The following is a 27,698-nucleotide window of genomic DNA, read 5'->3' as shown; positions in this document are numbered from 1 at the left end:
TCGAGTTCATCTTTCTTTGTAACTTTTCCTTTGGTCCCCCTCCTCACTGTTTCTCCAATCAGGAAAGCGGGCGTGTCGTCTTTCCAGGAACACCTTTCAAAGGAGGAGACATTAAGAGTTTCATATAGCGTACGGTTTTCATAAATACTCATATGATAGCCGTTCTTTCTGGGCTGGTGAGTTGAATTAAAGTGATGATATGCATATCTGACCTGCGGTGTTGTTCCTTCTGTGGTCTTCGTGATACGACCTCTTATCCAGAACCCGTGGCACGCTTCCCGGTAGATCCGGGTCGTGCGTCGTCACCGGGAGCAGTCCAGGTTTTGGGGACACTGTGGGACCCTCTGGGCAGGTGGATGGGTTGTTTCCCTCCCAGGCAGCTTAGAAAATGTGATGGAAATTTGAATGATGTTAATTTAGATGAACATGGAATACAGACAGACCAAGTTATGAGGTTGGTTTAAATGGAGGTTTTAGGATTTACGGTAACTGTATCTTGAGTATTTCACTCAATTAAGCGTTTTTTTATTTTTCTTAATTTTTTTTACATTAGTTCGATGTGAAAACACACCGTGTCTCATACATCATCTTAAAGCACTTCCTGTTTTAGCATTTGTTACACATTTCGTTGGGTGCTATCATATAGATCAAACAGTCCAACAGCTTCTTCCCTCTTGCAATCAAGGTCTTAAACAGCTAACCTACAATTCCATTGCAACATGCTGCCATTTTTTTTTTGGTCTGAATTTGTCGGGGCCAATTATATACTACTCGTGCGCTCACTGTAGTAGTCTCGCCACGCTGCACTAGTAGCATCTACCCCAGTTGCACACTGACTGAGGAGTATCTGCAACATTTGCACAATCGACATTGTCCCAGATGATCGCGCCACTCGTCAATTTAAACTGCATCCACTCCTTGAGGTCTCGGCGCCCTTTGCACAATGGTCATTGCACCGGACTATTGCGAGATTAGTCATTCCAACTGCTCTAAGGGCTCGAGGCCTCTGCGTCTACATCTTCAATTGTCAGCAAATTGTTGATGATTTGCTTTTAAAGATGTTGGAGTCTGTCTGTTTATGGTGGAGGCCACAGACGTGGGAATTCAGAAAAAAAAAAAAATCCATGTTGTAGTTTACCCGAAAGATGTTTGATGGGGTCGAGATCTTAATCGTTTCCACTCACGAAACTCATCCAAACATGCATTTATGCACATGTTTCACATACTTGGGCACAGTCAATGATTATTTCTAGCCTACCTGAGTATGAAATGATATTGCACAAAAGGAGAGTTCCCAAAGGCTTTAGAGTAGCTTTATAGTTCTTTTTTTTAATGCTGTGTAGAAATTGACACCATTTAATGACCATCATACAACCGTTTCTTTTGTTTGTGCTCACATGCTTCCATTTTGTTGCTAGTTTTATACTCACATTTCTTTCCTGCAGGGGCCACAGAGTGATGGCGTCCAAGTTTCTTTCCCAGAAAGGTCAACGTGATGGACCCGGTGTCAGCTCCAGAAGAGTTGACGTACATTTTGAAGGCAAATGTGTGTTGCTGCCACAACTGATGGTGCGCATGTACAGGAACTCAAGCTACTGAGCTGTACAAAATATTCATACAATTATTATTTATTTTTTTTTTACAAAAATTCTATATCTAGTACTGTGCAAAAGTCTCCGGCCTCCATTAGATTTGTTATAGCAGCAGTGCCGCAATGATGCTCGTCATCGTCTAGTACTCTATATAAATGGTATTATTGAATATTTACAATAAAAGGGTGACTCAGAAAACAAAGCAAATGGAGGCTATTTGTATATTTATATATTTGTTGTGTTCCAGGTCACAAAGCTTTCACATCGTTGAATTGTTAATCAACAGCAATTCTAAAGAGTCAAACTGCCAATACAATATCAGCGTCATATTTTTTCCTCGTTACTAAAAGGACTCTCCTGCTGCCAGTGTGCGATGCATAAATCTCATCTCACAGAAGACATATGTCATTCTCGTGACAGTTGATCTCAAATCTCTACTATGACGCGGAATGTCGACACATTCCATTTGTAAATAAATCCCAGAAACATACTTGTGAATAGTCACGCAGATGGAAAATGAAACGGTTACCCGTCCCTACGAGCAGATCCGAGCAGTTCCTTTCGTGCGCTTCACTTTGAGAACGTGTGTGCCGACCATGACAACGAGCAAGATTTGATCGGGTTCTCCGAGCGGGGAACCAAACTCTCCACAGTCTTTAAATATTAAACCCCTCCAAGATGGAGTTTCACTCTGTAGCAGCACAAATTGCGCTGGTAAGAGGACGCCCCAAATAGTCATCAGGTTACCCGGGAGTATGCTAGCAGGGCCACCTCACTCGCAGGCATTGTTATCATACATGATAATATAACGGCATAATAAAAACACCATTTTTTAAAACATTCCAATCCAGTTAATGATGTACGTGTGTGACTTTATTTTTTGGATTTGCAGAGTAAGACTATTTGTATCCGTTGGCGAGTGCCCCCCCCTCTGCACATCAGGGTGTGTAATGTTGTCAGTCAACATCGTGATGATCTCTGAAAGGACACAGTCATCACTGTGAGTTAAGCACAGTCATCAGTGATGAGCTAATCTGGCCTGTTGGGACATCATCGACATCTGGGGAGCGTCAGCAAGCTACTAGTGCATGACACATGCCTCCTAGTTTGGGCTAGTAGTGCTACCAGTGCTGCACAAAGGTTTCCTGGCAAGGTTTTCTAGTAGGCCTACTAGTAAGAGAAAAGTAGTCCTAGTATTAGAATTTTTTTTTTATTAGTAAGACAGTCGTTCTACTAGTAGTAATATAAAACCAAAAAATAAATTGGTAACAAGTAAAATAATAATATATTCAAAAATACAGATAAAAAACAATAAATAAAAATAAATACAGTCATGGCGAAAAACCTTGGCATGCCTGGGGTGACTCTATTGTCTATTATTTATATATATATATATATATATATATATGATTTCATGTCAGAGAGTCTGGGGGGGGAAGCGTTTGTCTTTTTATCTTTTTATTTTTAAGTTCTGACACTGTATTTGCTGTTTCTGCTGCACGCGCCTCGGCCTCTGGGGAGCTGTGTGTGTGCGGTGCCTTTTATTTTATTTGTATTATTATTATTTTTTTCCCATGATCGTGACAAGCCAAAATCCGAACCACGATCACATTCCGATTAATCGCCTATTGCGCGGAATTGTTTTACCAGCTCGAGGATAAAGAGCGTTTTAGTCCAGCGCGGATATCGGACAAACGGCTTTCCATACTACACCGTTTACTACCATCTACTACTACCACTACATGTATTTTTATTTTTTTTATAGTACTGTATATCCAAATTGTTAATGATATCTCCAGAAAAGTATATACAGAGTAAACTATAGTATAAGCACATTTACTTTGTTTGTGTTTCAAGTAGTACCTGAATACAAAGAGTAAATGTACAACAGACGAGTGTTTCTCTCCCATCAAGATGACGTCGTTCTGTTTGCTTCTGTTCCACGTTGGCTGCAGCTCAGGATTGCAGGCGGGCGAGGAGGGAGGGGAGCGATGGGCCGGGCTCGCCTCGAGGTGGAGTTTGCCACGGGTATAAATCCAATCCCTCTGCTCGTCGAGCGCCCCCTGCAAAGCTCACTCCCACCTCAACGTCTCTCTCCTTCACAGCCACACGGTAAGACCCGTCGCTGACATCACCAATCTCAAGAATGCTGTCCCGCTTCTCTCTCGGACATTGAAAACGCACGAACGCTTTCTGCTCGCCGCAAATGCATGAACGTTCCCTTCTCCCTCTGCGCCATCGGTGCGGGTGTGGCCGGAAAGGCGCCACTTTTGTGCTGTTACGCATTCATAAGCTCGTGTGCGTATAATGCATGAAAAAGGCGATCGATCCGAAGAGGCCGCAACTGCCGTCCGTGTCGGTGGTGAGCGTGGGTGTGGCCAGGCGGCCTCCACAACGTTGCCATCGTGGAAAACTATCCTCCTATAATCGACATCCGCCGACTGGACATGAGCCAAAGCTTACGCTCACATATGTGGGGAAGGCACTTTTCAAATTGGGATTGTTTTGGAAATATTGCCTTTCAATGCAGTTTTCACATTTTTTTTTTTTTTTTTTTTTTTTTTTACAAATGATCTTACAGACGGTTGTTTCCTATATGTTCCCCCCCAAAAGATTGACTCTCTTCTGTGTCCTCACTCGGCAGAGTCGTGCCGCCCGCCAGCCTCGCCAGCCTCGCCAGCCTCGCCATGTCTTTCATCCGGGAGTTCATGATGCAGACAGTCTATCTGGGCATGCCCGATGAGTCAGTAAGTCGCTAAGGCCAACCGCCGTGTTTCTTCCCCTTTTTTCCCTTCCTGTGGTATGCTCGGGCGGAAAGTTTTTCCTGGCAGAGTTTAGAGAAAAGGAAAGAGGGAGGGAACACAAAAAGATAGCGAGAAGAAGAACGAATGAGTGGAAAGTTTCAAAGTTTAGCGACAGAAAGGGCAGGGCGGGTCGGGGCTGAAAAATGAGAGAGTATGGCTAATTATTGCATAAGACAAAAAAGGATCATGGTGACTATAGATTCTTTTCACTCCTCCAAACGAAGAAAATGAGCATTTCTGTGTCTTGTGAGTGTGTGACTCAATAGAGGAGGAATTTGAGCCCCTCCCTATCTACACTCAACAAACAGTAGAAGGCTGCTCACCATTCCCCTGCTTAAAGGTTATCCGGCATCATTGTGTTGCGTTCCACACTCGTTCAGTACAGGGGAGGGAACGAAAAGGCATCTTTCACCATGAAGGTTAATACGGATGTATTTTTATCATCATCGTTGACAAAATGAGCTTGCTTCTGAATAAAGATGAATACGGGAGAGAGAGAAACTGTGCCCTCGTGCACAAGTTAATATTTACCAGAAAGTACCACTAAACACCAATCTGTGTTGCATCTCAGGTCTTAAAGAACGAGGGCACAGTGAAGGCGGCACCCAACTTCAGCTCCAGCGGCGATGCGGCCGTCTTGGACCAGGCCATCAAGGCTAAAGGTGATCTCCAAATTCATAGGGCCTCTGAGGAAGGCTTGGGCCAACTTGTCGGGTCATACAGTACAAATTGTGCCATCTGGCAGGAACAAAAAAGGGGGCTCCCTTTTGTTTCTAGAACTCAGCACCTCCTGCTGGTAGACGTGTAACGCCTGGGCCAACGTCTATTCACGTTCGACCATTTTTCGTGCTCACGGCCACACAAATGCCGGAGACGCTCTCTCGCTGTAACAATCAGTGAGCGCTTGGTCAACGGTTTCAAGTTGACATGAAAGATGTCACTCAGATGCACATTATAGCAGAAATTGTGGCTCTGTCTCACATGAACATGGTCATTCGTGCAGGTGTGGATGAGAACACCATCATTGAAATACTGGTGAAGAGGAGCAATGAGCAGAGGCAGCAAATTAAAGAAGCTTACCAGCAAGCCAGCGGAAAGGTACCAAAGGGTGATCGTTCACAATTTATGCACCGACGTGGGTACAGTAGACAAAAAGTAAACTCAAGTAATGTCACTTTAGAATAACATAACTTAAGGGAAAGGCAAAAGTAGTCCTCCAAATAATTGACTTGAGTGAGTATTCAGTGTGGGGTGGGGAGGGGAACAAACTCAACTATTAAGTAACTGGTGAATAAGTAATTCATTGTTTTTCAATCGGGGCATAAAGTTCAATAGAAATATGCAAATTCAGATATTGCCGAAAAATGTGTATTTAACTCAATCCTTGAAAAATGAGATCTTTATAAAAGACACAGAGGACAGCAACATATCTGTTGTTTCTCGTCGTTTATCAGGCAAAGATGGATTGAATGTAAAGGGCAGGCTTGTGTGCCTCTTCGGGCCGCGTGTCACACGCCGTTGTTCACGTTGTAAACTGTGCTTGTGGGCGGGGCGGCGGGGGACGACGCACGAGTCACGTGGCTGCCTGGCCCCATTTGATTGGTGCAATCGAGTCGAACGGCGCTGGCGCCTGCACAGAATTAGCGAAACAGAGTCATGTGACAGCGCTCGAGGCAGAAGTCTCTCTGAAAAACGGGGGCGGGGGGGAGACACAAATAAAAGTAGTGAGCAGACTGTAGCTCAATGTAATGGATTCAAAGTAGCTTACAAAAAAAAACTTTACTGAAGTCAATATAGTGCATTACAAAAGTATGGAAAGTACTCCAAACATTATAATTGTCAGCATTTCTGGTTGTGTTGTTTCCCGGAAGCCTCTGGAGGCAGCACTGAAGAAGGCGTTGAAGGGAGATTTGGAGGAAGTGGTCATGGCTCTGCTGAAAACACCGGCCCAATATGACGCCCAGCAGCTGAAGCTGGCCATGAAGGTGCGTGTGCGCATTGGCCCACGGCCTTCCGGGAACTGCCCTTGTTGCCCCTTTGGAGCTCAACACCGAGTCCAGTCTTTTGTTCTAGAACTCCGCCCGCTTCCACGTATTCATCCTGACTTGTCCCATCGGGATAATAAACCGTGTTGGGAAAAGCTGCTCGTATAAAAAAAAAACCAAAAAACGACTTCTGTATTAACCCCTTTTCAATTGGATCCCGTGTCTTAGGGTTTGGGAACTGACGAGGAGACGCTCGTCGAGATTTTGGCCTCTCGAACCAACACGGAGATTTTGGAAATAAAGAAGGCCTACAAGGAAGGTGTGTGTGTAGCTAAATGTCAAGCAGCAACCTTCAATTTCATTCAGTCGTGATCATGAAATACAAATGAATGTCACGGTACAGTTTTGTGCAGACGTATTAGGCCACCACCAGCTTTGTGGTTTGAATGACCTTTTTTTTCCCCACAGCAGTCATTTCAACATAGTAATACGTTGATGTGAAGAGTAGGACAGATGCAGTTAACAGGATGATGCAAAAACGACAAGACCGAGAGTTGAGAGGCGGTGCATGGCCAAGAACACGTTATGGATAATGGTGCAGATATGTCGGAACAGATTTTGCCCATTTGATCCGCTTTCACATGAATGGAGCTGTCCACACCTCAGAATCATAACGGCACCGCTTTTCTGTTCGTCACCCAATATGAAGTAGGAAGCACTGTAGCCGGCCAACAAACTAACACAAATGACGATGCCCCACATTTTCTTAGTGACTTGATTGCTCTTCCTTGTCATTTTAGTGGAATATATGTAGAGTATGGTCATTATAGCATTGTTCAAACTTGGAGGCAAAAGATGTTGCACTGTAAAGTACGGGAGAAAGTAGAAAGCCAATGAATACGCTGACTGACTGTTTAAAATGTTTGTCCAATGACTTTGTTAAGATTACAAAAAGGACCTGGAGGAAGACATCAGAAGTGACACCAGCGGAGAGTTCAGAAATGCACTCCTTTCACTCTGCAAGGTACAATATGTGTGATTCCATGTGCACGCGCTCTTTCGTTTGTTACAGGATGTTTGAGGCGGATTTTGTTCAGCCTTTCTTTCGCAGCTGCAGAATAGTCTTAATAGGTTATGGCAACATACCACTCTCCCACTGGAGCTGCCACAATGACAGGCAGTCATTCAACGGAATCCCTCACATGCAAATATTTGCACAGCAACGTTCACGACGAGGAACATTTAATAACGAACCCACCGAGTGGTATACTGTAAAATCAGAAACAAAAACAATATCGTGAATCAGCAAATTGTCGCTCCTCATAATTCTTTGCTGAACCCAACTATAGCCTTTATCCTAAGCTCCTCAAAACTGGGAAAGAATGGGAAACAAACATTGCGCTAGCGCTGCAGGATCTGGGCAGTGACATAACAAAACATAAAGAAGCTTCCCAGAGGTGGTTACAATGCATAACGTGACAACTGCTGTTAAATATGCTTCAAGTTACCATAATGCAATGACATTTCAGATGACATCACACCAGCGGAATAGCGTTACGACACCTTGTCATATCCTTTAGAGTTCATTTTGACAGACGCTTTGCTTTGAAGAATGCCGATCTCTGCGTAATGTTTCTGTATCGCAGGCCAACCGCACAGAGGGAGTGTGCGAACAGCTGATTGACAGCGACGCCAGGTCTCTGTATGAGGCCGGAGAGGGGAGGAGAGGCAAAGACTGCTCCGCTTTCATTGAAATCCTCACTGTCAGGAGCGCCGCTCATCTCCGTGAAGGTCAGCTAGCTCGCTGCCCTCTTCTGTGGTGTCTGCTCTCCTAATGCGTGTCGCTCTTATTTTTCAGTGTTTCAGAGGTACTCAAAGTACAGCAAAGTGGACGTGGCCAAGGCAATTGACCTGGAGATGAAGGGTGACATTGAGAATTGCCTAACAGCAGTAGGTAAAGGCACAATCTCACGCTCAAGCACGGTTACGTTTATACATTTGCCGTGAATGTAATGTACTGCAAATCATTCTAGTCAAGTGTGCTGGGAGCAGGCCTGCTTTCTTTGCTGAGAAGCTCTACTTGGCCATGAAGGTGTCGTATGCACAGAGTGCTACCACATGTAGGATCTTGCACCATCTTCTCAGTGTCTTCACTCTTGACTTTTCCCTTTCAGGGATCCGGAACGCGCAAAAACATCCTTACCCGTATCATGGTGAGCCGTGCCGAAAAAGACTTGAAACCAATCAGGGCGGAGTACAAGAAGAAATACGGCAAAACACTCTACCAGGACATTCTGGTGAGAAAACAGAGAGTAAAGCTACACACGTCACTATCTGAACATACTTACTATGTTGTTCATAAAAGGCAGTACAGGAGTTCCAATATTCAAACGCTGATTTCTTTTTCCAGGACGACACTAAAGGAGACTACGAGAAGATCCTGCTTGCTCTGTGCGGGAGTGAGAACTGATTTCTCATTTCCATGACGATGACAAGGCCATTCAACTGAAGGCTCGCCTCCAAGTCCAGCTGTGTGAAATAACGCTGTCGTGACACAGCAACAAATAATAACAGCAGTGAGAAAAGATGTATGCCAAATCAGCATTGCCTCAGCAGATATGTTTAAAAAAATATTAATTCTAAACCCAAAACACTTTTTGAGATAGTCAAAAAATGTGTTGTCTGGACAGTTAGAGCGTGACAGAACAGGCGCTTGAAAGAAAAGAGTCAATTATTGCAACCAAAATATCCTCCTCATGTGACAATTATACTGTATACCGGTGCAACCGAAGGAGCTTCTGCAAATAAAAGTGTTATTTTTTTTTTTTTTTTTTTTTTAAATATGTGAGTTGTCTTTCTTTCTAACCTCACGTCAACTGTCAGTCAGGAATCTAGAGGAGATACGGTGCATTTTCAGACACAAATCATCCATCCATCCATTTTCTTGACCGCTTATCCACCTTATGTAATTACAAACTACCACATTATTAGTATATATATTGTAAAAACACACACCCAAAAAATAATACTTATAAGAAATAACGGCACGGTGGATGACTTGGCTAGCACATCCGTCTCACAGTTCAGAGGTCATGGTTCAAATACCATCCAAAGTACTGCCGTGTATTTATATTTAAAAAAAGTCAGCTGTTAATAATAATAATCCATATAGCACCTTTCAAAACACTTGTTTACACAGTGCTGTTGACAGACAGTATAGCGTACATAAAACACAATAACACAATAAGTTTGTCATGCGCATATAAAACCACCACCAACAACAACAGATTGGGAAACCCAGGCCATGCAAGAACCCACTCGACTCAAGAGGGCTGATGAAGGATGATAAATATAAATAGACTTTAAAAACCGAGAAAAGCAAAGTAAAAAAAAAAAAAAATGGTAATAATAAGAATACTAATAGTAACTAAAAAAAAGTTAAATAAGTACAAAGTTAGAAGAGGGAAATATGACATCTCATAAAAAAAAAAAAAAAGTCTGTTTTTAAGTTTTTCAGAAGATTTCACCGATGTCGCATTGTGTTTTCTCAGTACATCATAGCATTTTAACGTAGGGATTAGTTACGGGCATCACACTTATCAGTTATGTCTTAGTTCCGAGTTCGTATCAGGGTTGCCAGATTTGGTCAACTGCCGTCCTCGCTTGACATGAGCAGAAGGAGGGGGATTGTGACTTCCCGACGTGGCAACCTCGTCCACCACCAATGTAAACATCCCAAGCGCAGAGCGGTGAGTTAAGCTAGCGCTCGGCTAACCAACGTTCATGTCCTCAGTATGTAGTAAGATTGATCCACTCTCAGCAATTTAACCAACAAAAACTCCGAAATAAGATTACAAAGGTGATGTGTGTGTTGTAAATCCATTCGCTTGACTGACGGAGCATGCCAGCTAAGCGTTGCAAAGGAAATGTCACGTCGAAGGAATTAGCAAGCTAGCGTTCACAATTAAAACGGACAAAATACAAAAATAAAAATGCCAACCGGCGCTAAAGTAGATTTTAAGGAAACGGCATACCATGACGTCAATGTTTCACACACTGCTGGGCACGCGTGGTTATGATATTATACATGGCTAATGTTAGCGATATTCCTGCCGACCGGCCGGTGTTGGGTCAAATCCAGTTGGACTTGAGCGTCCTACTACCTATACTAGACTGTATGATGGCTCAACGAAAATGCCAGCGTCATTAACCATGAATGTCATACGACTCCTACCATTTCAGGTCATTTCCGTCTGCTCCAAAACGATGACGACTACAACCTGACCAATGGACCGCTGCACGTTCGGAGCTAGATCATGAATAACAAACTCGTCTTCTTGGGCCTGCTGTACTTTGTCCAAGGCATCCCCTACGGCCTCCAGTCCTCCCTGCTTCCCGTCTACCTGCGCGGAGCTGGCCATTCCCTGACACGCATTGGCTTCACCAAGATGCTCTATTTCCCATGGGTCCTCAAGGTGCTTTGGGCCCCTTTGGTGGACAGGATCGGCACCAAGCGGCGTTGGCTGGTGGCAACAGTGTCTGGACTGGCGCTGACATGTCTCACCAGTTCTGCTTTGGCTCCAGAGATGCACATCTGGGGAGTTGCGGGAACCCTGCTCGCCATGAACACCCTGGCCTCTGTTCAAGATATTGCAGTGGATGGAGCGGCAGTGGGGCTGTTGAAAGGTCGCGGGGAGCTCGGGCTGGGTAACACAGCCCAGGTCGTGGGCTATAAAGCCGGCTCGGTGTTCGCCGGAGGCGGGCTGCTGGCTGTGATCGACGTGGCCGGGTGGAGCTGGATGTTTATGCTGCTCGCGTTCGTGTACGCGGGCGTGGCCCTGTTTGTGTGGGGGGCCCCTGTGTTGGATGATGAGCCTGCGAGGGGCCAACAGGCAGATGGCAGCAGAAGAGGAGGACAGGGACTTGATGCTTTGATGCCTTGGAGAGTGTGGAGGAAGCTGCTGGCTGTCCCAGGCACCGCTTGGACAGTCCTCTATGTGCTCACGTACAAATTGGGTGAGTCTGATGTAGAAACAAGCAGGTGCGTACATATGGATGGCAGGTGTCAAACTCAAGTCCCAGGGCGCAGATGTGGCCTGCAACATCCTTTTATGTGGCACGCAAGAGCAAATCATGTGCATCTTTTGTAGAATCTGAATCGACACTATATCAGACTGAGATGTGTTTCTGATATTTGTCTTATAACATGCAAAATATTAGAAACTGCTCAGTACTACTGTCACATTTTTAAACGTTCTGAAATTAATGTTTGACACTAGTATCAATCGCAACTCGATTATCTATTGCTATGCCTCTTGGATGGAATGTGCCTGTCACGTGACACAAAAAAAAGTGTGTCAGAGTGAGTCTCCTCACGCATTTTAGTTTTTTAACTGAAGCACTTTGGCCGAACGATGACGTGTTAGTAGTCTATTTTGTCTTTTTGGATGACTTTTGTTTTTCATAAATCGTCTGCGTGTATGGCTCAAGCCCACCGCTAGATGTCCCTGTTGGCGTGTCTGTGAAGAGGGAGTTCTGTCACATCACAGGCAAAAGTAGACATTTGTTAAAAGTACTGACTAGAAGGAGCCGCCAAAGTGGTCAGGAGTTTACATCGGGATATATACATTGAAATCCACAGAATATAAATTAAACAATACCTGAAGTAAATCCATACTTCATTGAATTTATGTAAATACTTGGAGGTTGTTGTCAGCAACATAGTTCTGGAGGGAAATTATATAAAAAGCCGTTTATGACCATTTCTGTGAGTGTGTGTGGGTGAGAGAGTTTATGTCTCTAAGTTTGGTAGCAAAGGGGGATTACGGAAGGATTAGATGGTCTTTGTGTCTTCAAAACTGAGAGGATATAGCGTATCATTCAAACGTGTGTTTGCATGTGGGTGGGGGAAATGTAATTGTCGGTGCCCATTTGCATAGCATTCACTTGCACATGCGTGAGAATGCATAGTCCTTTTGTTTTGAAGTCGTATGTGTGTTTTTGAGAGAGTGTTCCGTAATCGGATGAGCCCCAACAGACGACACTACTAGACAGAATATGAAGGCTGGCTGGAGCCCCTAATCTGTCTAGGGAGCAAACCCCCACCCTGCAGCACTCTCTCTGTCTCACGAGCTCATGGATGCACTCAGCCGGTTCTAATTTACGTGTTTTCATCATTGCGACCTTGCATTGCTGTTCTATTGACACCCCTATCACTTGTTTGCATTTCCTGTAACTGAACCCTAAATATTTCTCCCTTTTCCATGTAAAAGCATTGCGTTGTAATGGCTTAGGCTTCAGGGTTTCAATGTAATTTCCAGCGGGAAACCGTTTTTTTTTCTTCATTGAAGCGGTGTGGGCGTATGTTTGTGTGGGACCGGTGATCTCCCAGCCTGATCACAACCCCCTCACCCCCCCCCCCCCGATCGTCTTTGTTGAGACACAAATACGAGCTTGTACCCCTTTTTCTCATCTCTTCCTAATGAACTCTTGAGTTTGATTGCATTGAATGCAGCTCTGCTCTGAAGTGTAACCTCCTGGCCGCCAGTGACTGCAGGCGTGACGTGTGCATGTGGGACGCTCCCATGATCTTTTTCGATATGACAATCTCAAGTCTTAATCATACTAAAGTCACAGCATGGGGTTTTGATTCACCGGTAACTTGATTTCTTACTTAACAGCTTAATGCTTGGTTTTGCCGAATCAGCTAAAATGTCTTCAACAAAACCCTAATGGGAATGCCGTTGCAGTTCTTGGCACTCAACCTAGGCTCATCGTCACTGTTATAAGATCTGTGGTTAGCAAGTCTCTGACGTGAAGTGGAGATGCTGTTTGTTTGAGAATTGTCCAGGTGAATCATGAAGGAGAAAAATAAAACAAATCGTACTCTCGAAAGAAAGAAAGAAAGAAAGAAAGAAAAAAAAACTTAAATGTGGGAGTAAGCCAGAAGATGTCTGTGGGGGAGGAGAGGAACTTATGGCGACAGGAGGATATTTTCCAGAGGGGAAACGGACTCGCAGGGATGGGAGACTGATGGGAGGGATGAATTAATGAACAAGCACCAAATGGTGCACTGAGAGGGACAGAACAACACGAGCATACAAATAAAACACATTTGGCCATGTAGAAACCTACTGTGTTGGGGCATGCCATCCTTTCTTCATTAACCATATGGAATAAAAATAGTGTCTCTTTGCGGCACAAGAAAAGTACAGTTCAATTAATTTCCCTGAGTGGTGGTCATGCTTGCGTGTTGGCACTACCTTGTTCTTCAAGGCCTGCTCCTCCATGTTTTTCCCGCGATCGCATTTTAACGATGCCGTGTTTAATAGAAAGTTCAAGCAAATGTTATCGATTACTTTTTTCCTGGGCAATTGGTCAGAAAGTAAATGCATACATTTCCACCTTTGGGCCCTGAAGGACATAAGGTCAATTTGTCACGCCTACTTGCCATCATCACTCACGGCTGAGCGCCATCATGGTGGACTTAATAGTTTCACTTGATTAAGAGAAGTTGACAATGTTTTCGTTGCTTGTTTCGTGTTATGAAAAAGAGTCCGACAATGTGTGACAAAAGACTTGACACACGCTACCAAAAAGCATATTTTCCCGTGTTTTTCAGCCCTAGAGGACCTCTGTACAGATGGGGATTCCATATGTCTTTATGCGGAAACGTGCGTCGACAGACTCATTTGCACAAGATATTGGGCAAGTGATGTGCTTGCACAGGTACTAAAGCATGTGGAATGCATGAACCTGTCTTTGTTTATGCAACTCTGAGAAGAGTGAGGCCTAATATTGTCGAGCAGAGTGACTGACTGTCTTCAGTGATCTCTGGAGCTCTGCCAGCTCTTTTGTCTAAGCTACAACATAGACATGAGGATTGACCTCACTGTCCCTGCCGACCTCTCACCCTCATCTCACCCTGATCCCGCCCTGATCCCTCTCTATACTACCACCCAACCCCCATGCATTACACATATACGGTATGCAGTACAAACACATGCACAGACATCATCTCATATCACACCACTTGGAATAAAGGTTTCGGTTTTTTTTTTTGCAATCAGTGTTAGGTATGCAATTCAAATGCAATGCAAGAGGTGTCGTGTTCTTTTGGTGATGAGCAGTGTTGTGATTTTGGAATTATGGCCAACAAGTCAAACCTTGTTTTTAACTGGACCGTAATGCATTTTCTCACATGCGTTTGTGAGATTTCAAGTGTGTTTTTTGCAAAAAGCTTCAAGTCTTACTGTTGTGAAATAAGGCTCGAGTGAAGACACTGCGCTTGTACGTATGCGTTCAAACATGGATTAATTTACAAATACATTTTGAGGATAGTGGTACATTTTTGAGCATAACCGTATATGCTTTAATCTTTTTCCTTTTCATTTATTGTTCATCATTAATTGTGACCTGAGCTGTCAGCTCCCCATTAGGGTCAAGGGTGAGCATTTCTGCACAGATCATTTCTGTTATGAACACCAATCGAACTAATCGCAGGATGCGCACCACCTCCTCCATGCATCATTTATGTGTTATAAAACTGTTCTTTTATGGTTTGGTGACTGGTGAATGAGTATTGACTTTGTGCTTTCAAAATAAACTGCAGGGGGCAAACAGGGGCTCAATAATATGTAATGCGCTCTAAATATTTGCTGAAGAAAATATGTCTGTTAGTTGAGCAGGCTCAACAAGCACAGATGTTTCTCGGTTAAATGTCACTTTTGACGGCTACGGTGTTGAAGTGAACGCAGACAAAAAGGCTTCATTGCAATCCACAACAGGTCTATTACCTTTTAAGTAACAGTAATTCATTCATTAAGACAATATTTGGACACCCAATAGCTATTTTACCTGCTGGGGACATTTTATATAATTTAGTGCAAAATGGGAAGGAGTATTTGACAAAATTTCCTTGATTAGATATGGGGAAAATCAATGGTAGTTATTTATATGGGTATACTACAGTTCTGTTTTTGTTATTTGTAGTATTCATTGTGTGTTCCCAAATAGATATCCTTATTTTGACAATTGTTTACACTCATTTAAACATTATATGCGCTGCAATACAATTAGCATTGCAACAAGATTTCCCCCCAAATGGCCGTCAGTCGAAATGCTAAGTCTGGTTGGGATGGCCACTTCATCCCGAGTACAATGCATCGAGAACTTTGAAAATTGGACGATGGGTTCCAGAGAGATTTTTTTAATTAACATTTCACAAAGATGGCAGTCATTTGTCATGTGGCGAATACCATACTCATCAAAAAGTCTCAACTATCAACTCACTAATTGGGTATTCAGCCTGTCCCTTGTGCCCAAGCTGCACACACGAACCAGTCACAACATTAGGTACACACATATGGATTGGATTGAAAACGCCTCTCATTGTGACTAGTGGTGTCAAGAGAATGAAGATCCAATAAGCAGAAACAAAAAGCAATCTCACTGCTGAGATAAATGTCACAAAGCGTCTCAATAAACCGAAATAAACATAAAAATAAAGGCGGGTGCCTTTTTCGGTGTGTCACTTCCGCTCTTAATATTAACTAGTTTTGTCTCTCTCAGTGTATTTTTTTGTGGCGCCTGTCTCGAATGTAAACACAAACAGTAGAGTTTCTTTGAGCCTGACATCCTCCTCTGTTTCCTCTTCACTAACCTCGTAACAATGTCTGTGTTGTTGTGCCCCCCCACCCCGCTATCCCTCTGTCTCAAACTGTCTCCATCTCTGACTGCTCTCCCTTCTCTCCAGTCATATTTAACTCACATTTTGGGGGAATAAACGCGTCAATGATTGTCATTTCCTGCATGCAGCCCATTTTCTATCAGCTTCTCTTGTCCCCGCCCACCTATACTCATCATTTTCTCCGTTATTCCTTTCATTTCTCTCATTGTGACTGACTTTCTCTTGCTTTATTTCTTTGTTTTTTTCCCCTCATTTTTTTTTTCTGTTGCAGCTCATTGATTCTGTCCCCCTTTCAACCCTTTTCCTTCGCCTCTGCTCTGTTTGTTTAATCTTTGCACATCTAATGAAATCCCTGCTGAAATGGACAATTGTTGCTTTGAGAATATTAATAGAAGGGAATAATCAAGCACGGTGGTGTTTGTCTGCATGCGCCCCAACCCCCCTCTTTTAAAGAAATAATTACTTGAATGCAGGACTGTGCAAGTGCCGAGCGCTGAGCTCAACAACAGGCAAACAGGCAGAGGAGCATGGGTAAACAACCCTGGCGTCACGGGTACTACTGCTACTGATTTTTGTTTTCAGAGTAAGAATTAAAAAAACAAAACAAATCATGCATTTTAGGATCTGGTATTTGCTTTAAATTACAAAACTTTATACATTCTTCTCTTTTGTTTATTATTTCATCTTTAAATTAAACAGACCTAATAGTTCGAATAACAACCGTGACATGGTATTTTTCCCAAAGTATTGGCTTGGTGATTAATATATGGCAATTAAAATTTCTGTGTTCAGTATGTCTCCATTGGTTTCACTTCACAAGACATGCACGTCTTTTGCCTACTACAGTAACATGGTGTGTTTCGTCCCTACAAGTGCATCTCGTTAGCTAATTATTATATTTTTTAATTTGTACATCGTAAACTGCCAGCAGGGAAACACGAGTGACAGAAGTGTAAGAAAGACACACGTTACCAGCACGCCAAATGCACAGATTTCCTTCTGCGCGTTTCTTTTTGTTGGTTTGTCACGCCACTGTTAAGGCAGTGACACTCTCATTCTGTTCCTGCACTCTCGATCATTGGGAGCGTCTCAGGTTTTTTTTTCTTCTGTGCAGTCTGTTTCATCTGTCTCACTCCCTCTTTCTCTATTTTTGTTTGTCTCCTGGCTGACTGAGTGAGCGAATCGTTGGTTGCGTTGTGCGTCTTTGACAGCAACCTGGGAGCCAAGCTGTCACTCACGCAGCTCCTTGGTCCCACTGTCTTTCTGAAGTCAGTCTCCATTAATATAATAATGGCGTGTCGTCGGCACCGCTGAATATTTTACTGTAATGTTCAGCAGAACATTACCCCCACACTCAACACCACACAGAAAGTCTGACTGCCTGACAGAAACTTTTTATTTTGACTGAAAGGTCTGTGTGATGTCTGTTTCATCTCGGAAGTTCTGGTGTTTTTGTTGTGTTTTCCTTTTTGTGCATTAGGAAAAGTGCTAGGCCCCCGTTTGATAGTGACAGAGGGTATTCTTTTTCTTGTCAGGCATCTATTATTGACACTTTCCAGGAATAGGCCAAGGTGCAGCGCATGCCGATGTTCTGGATGCGATTCTGTAGTCATCTTCTCTTGCTTTTTTGTTCGGTCTTTCAGATTTAACAACTTGCAATAACATTCTCGTTACAGCTGACTGATGGTTCTTGAAAGAAGTGCTTTTCATGTTTACTGTACTTAAAAGATGTTTAAATGTTGAAACACGTACTTATTAGTTCTGAAATGGGGGACAGCAAGTCAAATTTAGTCTAGGTCTACATAAAGTATAGCAAAAATGCAGTAATGCCAATCATAGTTATTACAACGTTATTCGTCCATTACTCTGTCATTAACACTAATAACCATAATATTATTACTGTTATCAATATTGATACACTTATTGTTAACAAATACTCAGGCCTTCCTCAAGCTCTCTCTCTCTCTCTCTCTCTCTCTCTCTCTCTCTCTCTCTCTCTCTCTCTCTCTCTCGCCACACTGCAGGTCATGTCCGATTTTTTTTTCTTGCCCAATGTGACATGTATTGGCTTTTTTTTCATGTCATTGTGAAGAGTACAATTCCGATTGTTTTCATATCCGATCCAGGCCTTTTACATATGTTGATATCCGACTTATACGTCATCAAAAGGTGATGAATGTCACAGTTGTTTGACAAAACGGATATCCCATAAAAAGCAACGGCAGAGGAAGGAGAAGAAAACAGTCAATGGTGAAGAGAATATGCTTTAGAACGGATAAAAATAAGAAAATGTTGCACAAATTGCCACAAATGCATCACGGCGAGACTTACTCGAGGGGCCCTATTTGCTGCCATATTTACATGCACACTAACATGGCGCCTTCGCCTTGTGTTTGTGTGCATGCGCAATATGACGTCCTGTTTTGTGCGCATGCGTGTGACGTCACAGACTCGTTTGTTTTTGTAACGTGAACGACTACAGTGCATAAAAAGATCGGATTTAACAAAAAATCTGAATTGGGCATCCTGCCCTGCAGTGTGAACGCCCTTAAACCGCGGCAGATTTGGCTTGTTTTTTTCATCAGTCAAACTTTTTGGGTAGTAGTCTATCAGTGTGGCAATATTTGCTTGCTCTTCTTTGCAAAAACAGTTCAGTTTTAGCTATTTAAGTCCAGAAATTGGTGACTTAAATTGGACTCGAATCCAATAATCTGACTTGAGTCCCCCACCTCAGATCAATAACAACCAAAACAATTTTAAATGTACCAAATAAACCAGGTCTTATAAAGTGTGCCTTCAACAATTGCGACGAAAATGGAGGCTCTCTGCACAAGGTTTATTCAACCTGTCTAAAATTGAAAGCACAGAATCATCTTAATTCCCTTCTGCTTCACTTTCACGTCTTCCCTCGTTAGTTGTAGGCTACTATGTGCAAGTCAGTGTTTTCTTTTAAAAAAAAACAAAGGCAATCTGCATGTGTAGCAAATGGCAGGCCACGTAGATTTCAGAGCCTTCAAAAAAAATTGTCAATATTTTTAAGATCCCCTTTAGTGAGAAAGCTATGGCACATGATACATTAACGATGCATTTATCTAGTAGTCAAAAATCAGCTTTTTAAATGTGTCCATCCCCAACATCCCCCACCCCAAATGACCTTGTGTGCAGGCGAGCAGGGCGCAGTCACCATGTTTCCCTTGTTTCTGTTGGATCACCACATGAGCGCCAGGGAGCTGGGCTTCTGGAACGGCGTCATCGCCATGGGCTTCTCCATCTGTGGCTCGTCACTGGGAGGCTTACTGCTCGCTCAGTTCAGGTAGCCTTCATCAGCAAACGTGTCATTCTTAGCACCACCGCTAGCATGCCGCAATGCTCGTCTGTATTTTGCCTAAAGTGGACAACCGCATCTTGCCTTTCATCTCATGAAACACATTTATTGTAGCAATATTCAGTTATTCTCAATAGGTTGGTTTCAGTTTCTTAATCAAATTTTATATGATCACTCTTTGTTGCATCGTTGCACTGCAGGATGCTTTGTGCTATATGTATAAACGTGTACATGTACTTGGAATTTGTTTTCATTTTTGAGAAATAGCTAATCCAAGCAGACAAAAATGTGCATGAAAGAGCATTAATGCGGTGATAGTGATACAACAGCGATGGTGGTAGTCATGGCGATGTGCAGGGGTCCTGTAGCGCCTGTCAGAATCATCGTCTTCCTCATTCTGCTCTTACTCACTAAGTTTTTTCGTATACACAACTCACTCGGGTGCATGCTACCTGTTTCTCCTTATTTTCGATTCCGCGCTCCTGTGTGTGTATGTATGCACGCGTCCTGGCTCAGTGTGTTCAGTAATTTAAGTAAACAAAGCCTTGTCGGAGAGCTCGGGGACCCCCCTCGTGTCTGCTGTGTGGTGTGAGAACAGCATGAGCAGCAAATCCATTACACGCATAAAGACGTGTGCAAATACACATAACCTCTTCAGGGTGCGCACACACAACTGTTGACTTTACAGATACAAACATCTTACAATTTCTAATTAGACTATCACAGGAGTTGTGTAAATTAGAACAGACTGTTTTTAAACTTTCAATGTGACTTCTGTGGTGACAGATATTTTCTTAAATTCATTGCTGCGGTTCATCATCGTTTTCTGTTTGCTTGCATGTTAAGCGGGGTACACGCATACCAACAATAAGGCCAAATTTGAGAATGATCCCTTCTATGTGATCTAAGTTGGCAAAGTTCCAATTCTCAGATGCCTCTGAACGATTCTCCTCAGCGATTACCATGTGGTGTGTGGAGTGTGTTGGGAATGATTTTTTTTCCGACGCGAGCTGCTCGGAAAAAGGTTGACGCAGGCAATCGCAAATGTTAAACCTGTTCCAATATTCACAATCGCAAGTGTGTGTTATGTGTCAACTCCGTGGTTGTGACGTGACACGAAATGACTCTTATGAAGCAAAGTGACGTTGCTGCTCTTGTCGGACACAGATAGAAACAAAACTTGTTGTGTTGAGTGTTTAAGTGTCTTCTAAGTCATTCTTCACAGTAAAAATGACAAGAATTTGCAACCGCAATGTAGTTAGCAGACGTAGCTAATTTCTGCTTTTACAACTACTCTTTCTTCTACTCCTTGGTATATTCTGGCATCGCGCTCCCTGTCCCAGGTCGGTCTTAGTCCGACGACAGAACTCATTATGGGTGTTGGTCATCTTGAGTAGACCACAACAGTACAACCTTTGCGGTGTTGTGACTGAGGGACAACGAAATGTCCGCTAACATTAACTGGAAGTAACACCAGTGAATCTAATTTTGTCTTTCTGAGAGAAATATTTCTGGAAAGCGTTTTTAATACCGCCCCAAGTTGGCTTTATTACGAGACTTCACTGTGCACGTTTGGGTCACAAAATGCTGCAGACTGTTATGTTTCTTAAATGCAACCAAGATCTTCTTTAAGTCTTTATTTTTTGTAATACATACAATAATTTATTTTTTGCATGAATTTAGCTGGGATGTCAAACATACAGTCTTTAAAAGAAAATCGAAATTAAAAAGACAATGGTCTTCGCTGTTCGACCTTGTCATGGTTTTTAAAATCGATTTACACGGTCTCGTCACGGTGTCATCTTGTCTCGGGCTCGGTCTTGCTCTTTGTGAGTTCTGGTCTCGGACAAGTCTTGGTCTCGGCTAGTCCGGTCTTGAGCACAACACTAGTGTTAGCATAAACCAAGACAGAATAAATCAATAGACCGCAAACAAGATCAGACAGGCCATACTGGAGGCTTCACTTTAGCTTGTTCTTCATGAAAATGTTATTTGGTCATCCTCAGTGGTTCTTTTTTCCTCTCTTACGTTTCCATTGTTTTTGTGCACACATACTGTTTCTTTGAGTGGCAGGTATCCCCTGAGTGATTGGCATTGTTAATCCTCGGTGTCAAAAAACAGTGTGGGTTCATGTGCTTGCGTGTTTGTGTGTGTATATTAACAGTGATTAATTATCTTCCCCATGCTGGGGTTCTCGTTAGCTTATTGATTACGTCATGAACCAAAACCACAGGGGGATGATTTTCTTGCTCTAACAGCGAATCAATTAGTGACTGGGGACTTGTTTACTTAAGCAGCCGAGTGTACGTTCTTGTGCATGCGTGTGTTTGTGTGCACACGCACGTGCATGCCCTTGTGTATGTGAGACATGAAAAAGCAAAACATTTTTTCTTTATTTGTCCCTGCGCAGCATCGGTGCTCTGATGCGACGTGTTTTTGTCCTGCGAACCATCAGTATGGTCTTCCAGAGCTCCTTACTCACTGTGCTGGAACCATCAGCACTCATGAAAGGTGAGACTTTTATTGAAATGCAATAAAAAATGTTCAGCTTCTTTCTCCACTCTCGAATACACACGGCAGCAACAACGTGCAGTCTGATGTGATCCAATACGACAGTCTGCCTTTATGAGAATAATAATCCTCAAATGTTAAATGAGACATCCATGTGCCACTGATGTGTCTGTAGTTTGAACGGGAGAATCTGCGTAATTGAAAAGTGTGTTAGGTCCAGGCGCTTAAAAAACAAATCAAAAGAAAAGGGCAAACAGGAGCATTGGGCCCTTAAAGAATTAACTGCTGAGTGTATATTTCAAACTCATGCTGCATTCTCTAAATTGGAACTAAAGTTGAATATTTTGGAATGAAACATTTGACGCAAGCATTAACCAACACGTTCATTCTTTAGTAGATGAGCACAGGCAACATCTGAACACATTAACTACAGCAATAGTCTATTGTGTTGTCGTCTTTATATTAGATAAATGGATGAAATACAAGTGTTTGCGCTCATCGTGTCATCGCCTGAGTTCAGTCAGGTTGGCTGCCAGGACTGTGAACTGATATCAAGGTCTTTAACGTCCATGTTGTGTAATTCTCCAGTAGGTGTGGTTTATTAAAAAAAAAAAAGCTGCAGTAAAAAGATGACCGTCATCAGACATACAATAGTTTTCTTTTGTTAAACAAGTTTTCTTTTTGTTAAATAAGCTAAAATAAAGCATAATAGATACATTTATTTTGTTCATTCATTTATGTTATCTATTTAACAAAGTTTATTTTAGTGCTTACTTGAAACTACTACTTTTATTTAATACTACTGTTCTTACTAATTCCTTTTAAGGCGACACACTGTAAAATATATCTGTTGGGCAAGCAGTCTAAAGCCAAATGATTGCAAAATAAAATCCATATAAATTATTCAAAGGATGTTGGTGGTCTTTCTCCAGAGAGCCATTCAGTGGTTATTGCTTGAATGACACGTGATTGAGTTGCACAGCCCGTCTCGAAGCATTTGGGAATCAGATGAGCGCCATTCATCTGCGCCCGTTGTCTGTTCCCCATTTCAGGCCTCTCAGACTGAAGTGAAGCCCCCCTCCTCTTTAAAGCCAAAACAAAAATATCAGGGAAAATGGAACCAGAAATAAAAGAAAATGGAAAAACATTCAGTTTCAGAATTTTCAATATTACATGATAACCTTCTACTTCCACGGCTCCAGTCTGATCGTGTGTGTGTCTTGTGTGATTGAAGAGTCTTATTGCGCACAAACTCTGGCAGCTCGAGTGAATAATTCAGCGTTCGCAGGAGCAGTGACAGATCAGCTCTGTGGTTCCTCTGTGTTTCTCACCGACACCTCCCTGCGCTTTTCCTCTGAGGATGCACTACATGTGTTTTTGGGACAAGAAGGTGGGCGAGTGTCGGTAGTGAGAAGATACTTTTCGGTTGCACACTTTGAGTGCGACGTGTGTGTCGCACTCAAAGTGTGTCGTAGCACGCACCGTCGGGCTAAAGATGATCCTTCTCTAGTTTCTTTGCGTCATGGTAATTGTTTTCGCCCTCAGGTATGGCCGTCTTGAGTATGAGCGTTCAACACTTCCTGGGCGGTCTGATCACCACACTCACCTTCACTACCATGATGCATTGCACTCAGAGGGCCGAGGAGAGCATTCAGGTAAGATGTCATACGTTATTGTGGAAGCTCAGACTGCTGTTACGCAACAATTTAAACACTTGTTTTTTTCCTCTTCAGTGTCGTAAGAGTGAGGTCATCTCCCTGTTGACACTTCAATGTCTCCTTTTGATTTTTTTTTTTTTTTGCACTTTGCACCCCGATCTCAGTTTAATTGTATTGCTTTGGGATGTTCGATGACTTCCTGTTGTAAGAACCAAAGGGAGGCAGCCGGGCACTTCCTGCCCGACAGCAGCTCACCTAACACCATCGAGCCCACTGTCAGCCACTCTACTTGTCACTTCTCATCAGCTGTTTCCACCTGGAAAATTTCAAAAAAGACCCACTTTCTATTCAGTGCGTCCTTCCTCTTTGACCCCCCCCCCCCCCCCCCCCCTTTCCGTTTTGCCGCCTCCTCCCTGGAAGGACCCCCCCACCCCCAAACCACCTCACTCTCTTTCTTTGTCATTCTCTGGTCCTTAAGTGCTCTCTTTTCCATTCTGACTTTTTCCTCTCCTCTTTCGTCTTCTTCTTTTTGACATAACTCCTTTTGTCCCCGTCGTAACTGGGCCATCATTGCCTGGAGGTGATCGTTGTTATAGCGCAGCCATTCACTCAGTCAATCTCAAGGTGACAAATTATCATTTTAATTGCCAGCAAGTGTAAAGTGCAGAAGAAAGGAAAAATTAAAAGGGGAAAAGAAAATCACAGGCTTTTTTGCTGACAAATATTTAAGGATTGTTTTGCCACTAGACCAAAAGGGAATCGACCCAAAGTTGTGATGATATGAACCAGAGTATCATTTGAAAGATTCTCATGACACACATGCTGTTTTTTTGGTTTTGTTTTTGTTTTTTTTGTAGCAGACAGCAGAGGATAAGCATTAGCTGCTCATGTACGCGGCAAAGTTTGTGAGTGTTATTGAAGGTAGAGCTATCCAGTGACTGAAAGCTGATAGTGTGAGTGCTTCTTAACGATCCCCAGGAGAAATAAACCAAATCTGTGAAACAAGTTGCTTGGACTAAAGGAATTCCACTTAGATGTGGTCACACAGGCTCTTTGGTGTGCCCGGTCACTCTAAACTCACCACCGTCACTCATCCGAAGTCATTTCATTCGCCTCGTCCCGGGGTGCGATGTCCTTTAGAAGTGATGAAGTGATGACAGATGGAACTGCTCTTCTTTGGCTGAAGTGCTATAAAAATGGCAACAAAATAATATTCATACACCATGTACTGTCGACATTTAGTTGGCGGAAGATTTCAAGTGTCTTTAATGAAATATTGAAGAAACTGCTCACTATTTATTGGCATTCTGCCATTTATAAGTGTCACTGGTGTGGTGACCTGCTAAATGCAGCGCTCTCGGGAAGAAAAGGAAGGAAAGCTGGGAGAGATTAGGTAACATCTTTCATTCGCACTCCGACCTGAAAGCCTCAAGGCTGGGATCAGATCCTCTTCTTAGTTGTCTCCCATCCATCATCGTGGGCCATGATCTCACACGTTTTCCTTGATGCATTTTCATCCATTGTTGCTCCCTTTGGTCATACTGTATGTCTCATAATCATAACAGCTTGAAATAAATGTCACATCTGCCATTGAAAAGTGTGTGTATGTGTATATATACACACACACACACACACACTCACACACACAGTATAAGCTACACTCAGACTGCAAATTACTTAAGACTGAATGAGCAGCACCTCTGCTGGTTGCAGCCAAGCAGTGCAGTCTATTTTGTCCCAATTACTTCTACACACCGTTAACCCACGACCAGTTCGGCAACAGATTATTAACTTTACTTATCATGTATGCCCATCGCTACACATTGTATACATTTCATCACTCATATTTACCCAATGCTGCCCTATTTCAGGCGACTCACTACAGTTTCCTGGCCACTCTGGAAGTGTTGGGAAAGCTGATGTTCAGCGCTTTGGCCGGGGGTGTGGTGGATTGGTTCGGTTTCCAAGTGGCCTTCCTGATCTTCCTCACCCTCTCTGCTGGAACAGCCCTGCACGTGTGGACGGCTACTTTTACCGGTGCTCTCAGGGAGCACCAACTCAAAGAGCAGCCCAAATGAATATCACGATCTGGGCTGTAAGATGTTAGGCGGCAAGTCCACACGTACACAGGTATTTCCACACCGGTGTCAAAAAGATGCATGTCCACATACAATGTCCACACAAATGGATTTGCTTGCTGGGAAGTGCTACTTTGCAGGTAGACTAAAATAGTGCCAGAGAGTGCCAAAGAAGCGCATTGGTTGTATACCTGTGTTCGTGTGGACATTATTAGGAGCATGGAAAGTCTTAAAATAACTTTAGATTGGCTGCTAGTATTCAAACAACCATAGTTACGAAATAGAAGCTTCATACTGTTGCATCTAAAAAATGAAAATATCATATGGGCATATTTTGGGAGATGTCAGGTATGTAACAAAGCACGGTGAAATTAGAATTTTAAGATAAATTCCTCTGCACAAACATTTGAGTTTGGTTTTCATTGAATATCTTAGAATTTGTTGGTAGTGCGATAAAACCTTTAACAGGAGCCAGCCTGCTTGTGATGAGCGTGATGGTTTTGTGTTAGGGGCGGCATGTAGTCCAACTACGCTCACTGTGTTGACAGTTGAGATCCAGCAAATTTCAACTGCAAAAAAAAAGCAATATCACAACTCCTCCCTGAGACGCTCAATGTATGTACTCTATATGAATATATTTAATTCTTATGATAGTTATGGTTTACAATTTTAAGCAGGCAGCACGAGTCTACTACCTCGTTTCAACAACGTATGGTACGACACACAAAATGTGAACCCTGTCACCGTACTTTAGTCTCAAGTCACAGACGCACAATATTAATCAACAAAGCAGGAACTATCCACCTGAGTTTTGTATAAGTTGTCTAGATGATGTTAAAAAGGAGCGTTGCTTTTAGAAGCGTTTGGAAATTGTGCTGTATACTGTCTGCTCCATAAGTTTTCCTCCTGTAGCGAAGCTCAGCCTTACGTGCTGCATGGAGCCATCTTGTCTCAGTTTTCCGACTGAAAGAAATCAAACTTTACAATCAACCGCAATAAGCCTGTTCTTTGAAACTTGAAAGACCAATGCCACATACATTATTTCTATTTGTCTGTGTTTCATTTAAAGAAATATGAGTGCCCTGTAATATGCTGTATGTTCGATCACATATACTGTAACTATGGTACTGTATACAAGCAATCCTGTTCGAACTTAAAATATGAAGTGTTTTCCTCAGTAGTTTCGAAAACAAATGCAATTGAATGTATTATAGGAAAGTTAGTCTTAGCTATAGCCAGCATTCATTAAAACAGCCACATGCTTCTACAAGTACAAATCAAATTGACATCTACAAATGAGTATTAGGGCCACGCTGAAAAGAAATAGTCTACATAGACTTTGGCACAATTACAAGAGGAAATATTACAAGTAAAAAAAAAATAAATAAATATTAAGGGAAAACATGGTTTACCGTAGTAGAAACCTATTTCATTTTGTAACACAACCAGCAAAATACTCATTGCTTTGGCACATCTACTCTATAAGCAGTTTAATTTGAAATGAGCGTACAAACGTTTGTGTTTTATCGAACTATACAAACTGAAAATAAACCTGAAGTGTTTTTAACAAATATTAAATAATATTCTGGGCCGCACGTGAATGAGTGCTTAGCGCATCCGCAAGACAGTTTTGAGGGTGGGGGTTTGGCCCGTGCCTGCGTGGGTTTTCTCCGGGTACTCCGTTTTCCTCCCGCATTCCAAAAACAAGCGCGGTAGAGGTTTATTAATGAGTCCCAATTGTTCTTAGATGCTGTTGGGGCAAGACAGCGGCTGCTGCCCTTAGTTTGCTTACGTGGAAATTCTGACTTTTTTCAAGTATTGTACAACAACCTTTATTACTGTAACTCTGACTTCTCATCAATCTCATACTTTACTTTTTCGATGTACTTTCTTTTCATTGTGGCTCTAATACGCCTTTGTCGATGTCACGCTTGAAAAACTAATTACGGGTGTACTTCAATTATCATCCTCGGACGACAACACTTGTAGCAAAGCACATCTCGTATCTCAGCTACCGTGAGATTTGCACTAAAAATAAAGCTGCTGGGTGAATTGCA

The 27,698-nt window shown here is 42.7% G+C and overlaps 2 protein-coding genes and 1 long non-coding RNA gene across 6 annotated transcripts; 2 read left to right on the top strand and 1 right to left on the bottom strand.

The window, feature by feature from the left end:
• Window positions 1-1,525: 1,525 nt before the first annotated feature.
• On the bottom strand, window positions 1,526-10,742 carry LOC133399709 (uncharacterized). Its single transcript, XR_009768249.1, has 3 exons — window positions 10,416-10,742; window positions 3,456-4,416; window positions 1,526-1,600 (listed from the first exon to the last, which is right to left on the bottom strand). It is a non-coding gene; the product is annotated as an uncharacterized LOC133399709 (long non-coding RNA).
• anxa1a (annexin A1a) lies at window positions 1,530-9,219 on the top strand. Of its 2 annotated transcripts, XM_061671444.1 has the most exons (13): window positions 1,530-1,569; window positions 3,548-3,704; window positions 4,237-4,339; window positions 4,968-5,058; window positions 5,400-5,494; window positions 6,268-6,381; window positions 6,610-6,700; window positions 7,326-7,405; window positions 8,028-8,172; window positions 8,240-8,335; window positions 8,415-8,473; window positions 8,556-8,678; window positions 8,792-9,219. In XM_061671444.1, exons 1-13 carry the CDS (start codon window positions 1,545-1,547, stop codon window positions 8,849-8,851), a joined length of 1,239 nt encoding a protein of 412 aa, XP_061527428.1. In that variant the 5' UTR covers window positions 1,530-1,544; the 3' UTR covers window positions 8,852-9,219. The 2 variants fall into 2 exon arrangements, with proteins under 2 accessions (XP_061527428.1, XP_061527429.1); XM_061671445.1 differs by lacking the exon at window positions 1,530-1,569 and having other exon boundaries at window positions 3,653-3,704; window positions 4,206-4,339.
• Window positions 9,238-27,698, top strand: mfsd3 (major facilitator superfamily domain containing 3). 3 transcript variants are annotated; one of them, XM_061671441.1, is made up of 6 exons: window positions 9,238-10,130; window positions 10,624-11,397; window positions 19,235-19,382; window positions 21,805-21,905; window positions 23,451-23,560; window positions 25,435-27,698. In XM_061671441.1, the coding sequence occupies exons 2-6, from the start codon at window positions 10,698-10,700 to the stop codon at window positions 25,639-25,641; spliced, it is 1,266 nt and encodes a 421-aa protein (XP_061527425.1). In that variant the 5' UTR covers window positions 9,238-10,130; window positions 10,624-10,697; the 3' UTR covers window positions 25,642-27,698. The 3 variants fall into 3 exon arrangements, with proteins under 3 accessions (XP_061527425.1, XP_061527424.1, XP_061527427.1); XM_061671440.1 differs by having other exon boundaries at window positions 9,238-10,240; XM_061671443.1 differs by lacking the exon at window positions 9,238-10,130 and having other exon boundaries at window positions 10,251-11,397.

The sequence above is a fragment of the Phycodurus eques genome, chromosome 3, assembly GCF_024500275.1.
Source record: "Phycodurus eques isolate BA_2022a chromosome 3, UOR_Pequ_1.1, whole genome shotgun sequence".
Taxonomy (NCBI): Eukaryota; Metazoa; Chordata; class Actinopteri; order Syngnathiformes; family Syngnathidae; genus Phycodurus; species Phycodurus eques.
The sequence above is the reverse complement of the archived record's forward strand: the minus strand, read 5'-3'. Positions and strand labels throughout refer to the sequence as shown.

Excerpts from the sequence above, each read along its gene's own strand:
- anxa1a (XM_061671444.1), top strand. The coding sequence starts at position 1,545 with ATGTGTGTTGCTGCCACAACTGATG. Across the intron at positions 6,701-7,325 it reads AAAGAAGGCCTACAAGGAAG|ATTACAAAAAGGACCTGGAG; the intron begins GTGTGTGTGTAG and ends GACTTTGTTAAG. Across the intron at positions 7,406-8,027 it reads CACTCCTTTCACTCTGCAAG|GCCAACCGCACAGAGGGAGT; the intron begins GTACAATATGTG and ends TCTGTATCGCAG.
- mfsd3 (XM_061671441.1), top strand. The coding sequence starts at position 10,698 with ATGAATAACAAACTCGTCTTCTTGGGCCTGCTGTACTTTGTCCAAGGC. Across the intron at positions 19,383-21,804 it reads TTACTGCTCGCTCAGTTCAG|CATCGGTGCTCTGATGCGAC; the intron begins GTAGCCTTCATC and ends GTCCCTGCGCAG. Across the intron at positions 21,906-23,450 it reads ACCATCAGCACTCATGAAAG|GTATGGCCGTCTTGAGTATG; the intron begins GTGAGACTTTTA and ends TTTCGCCCTCAG.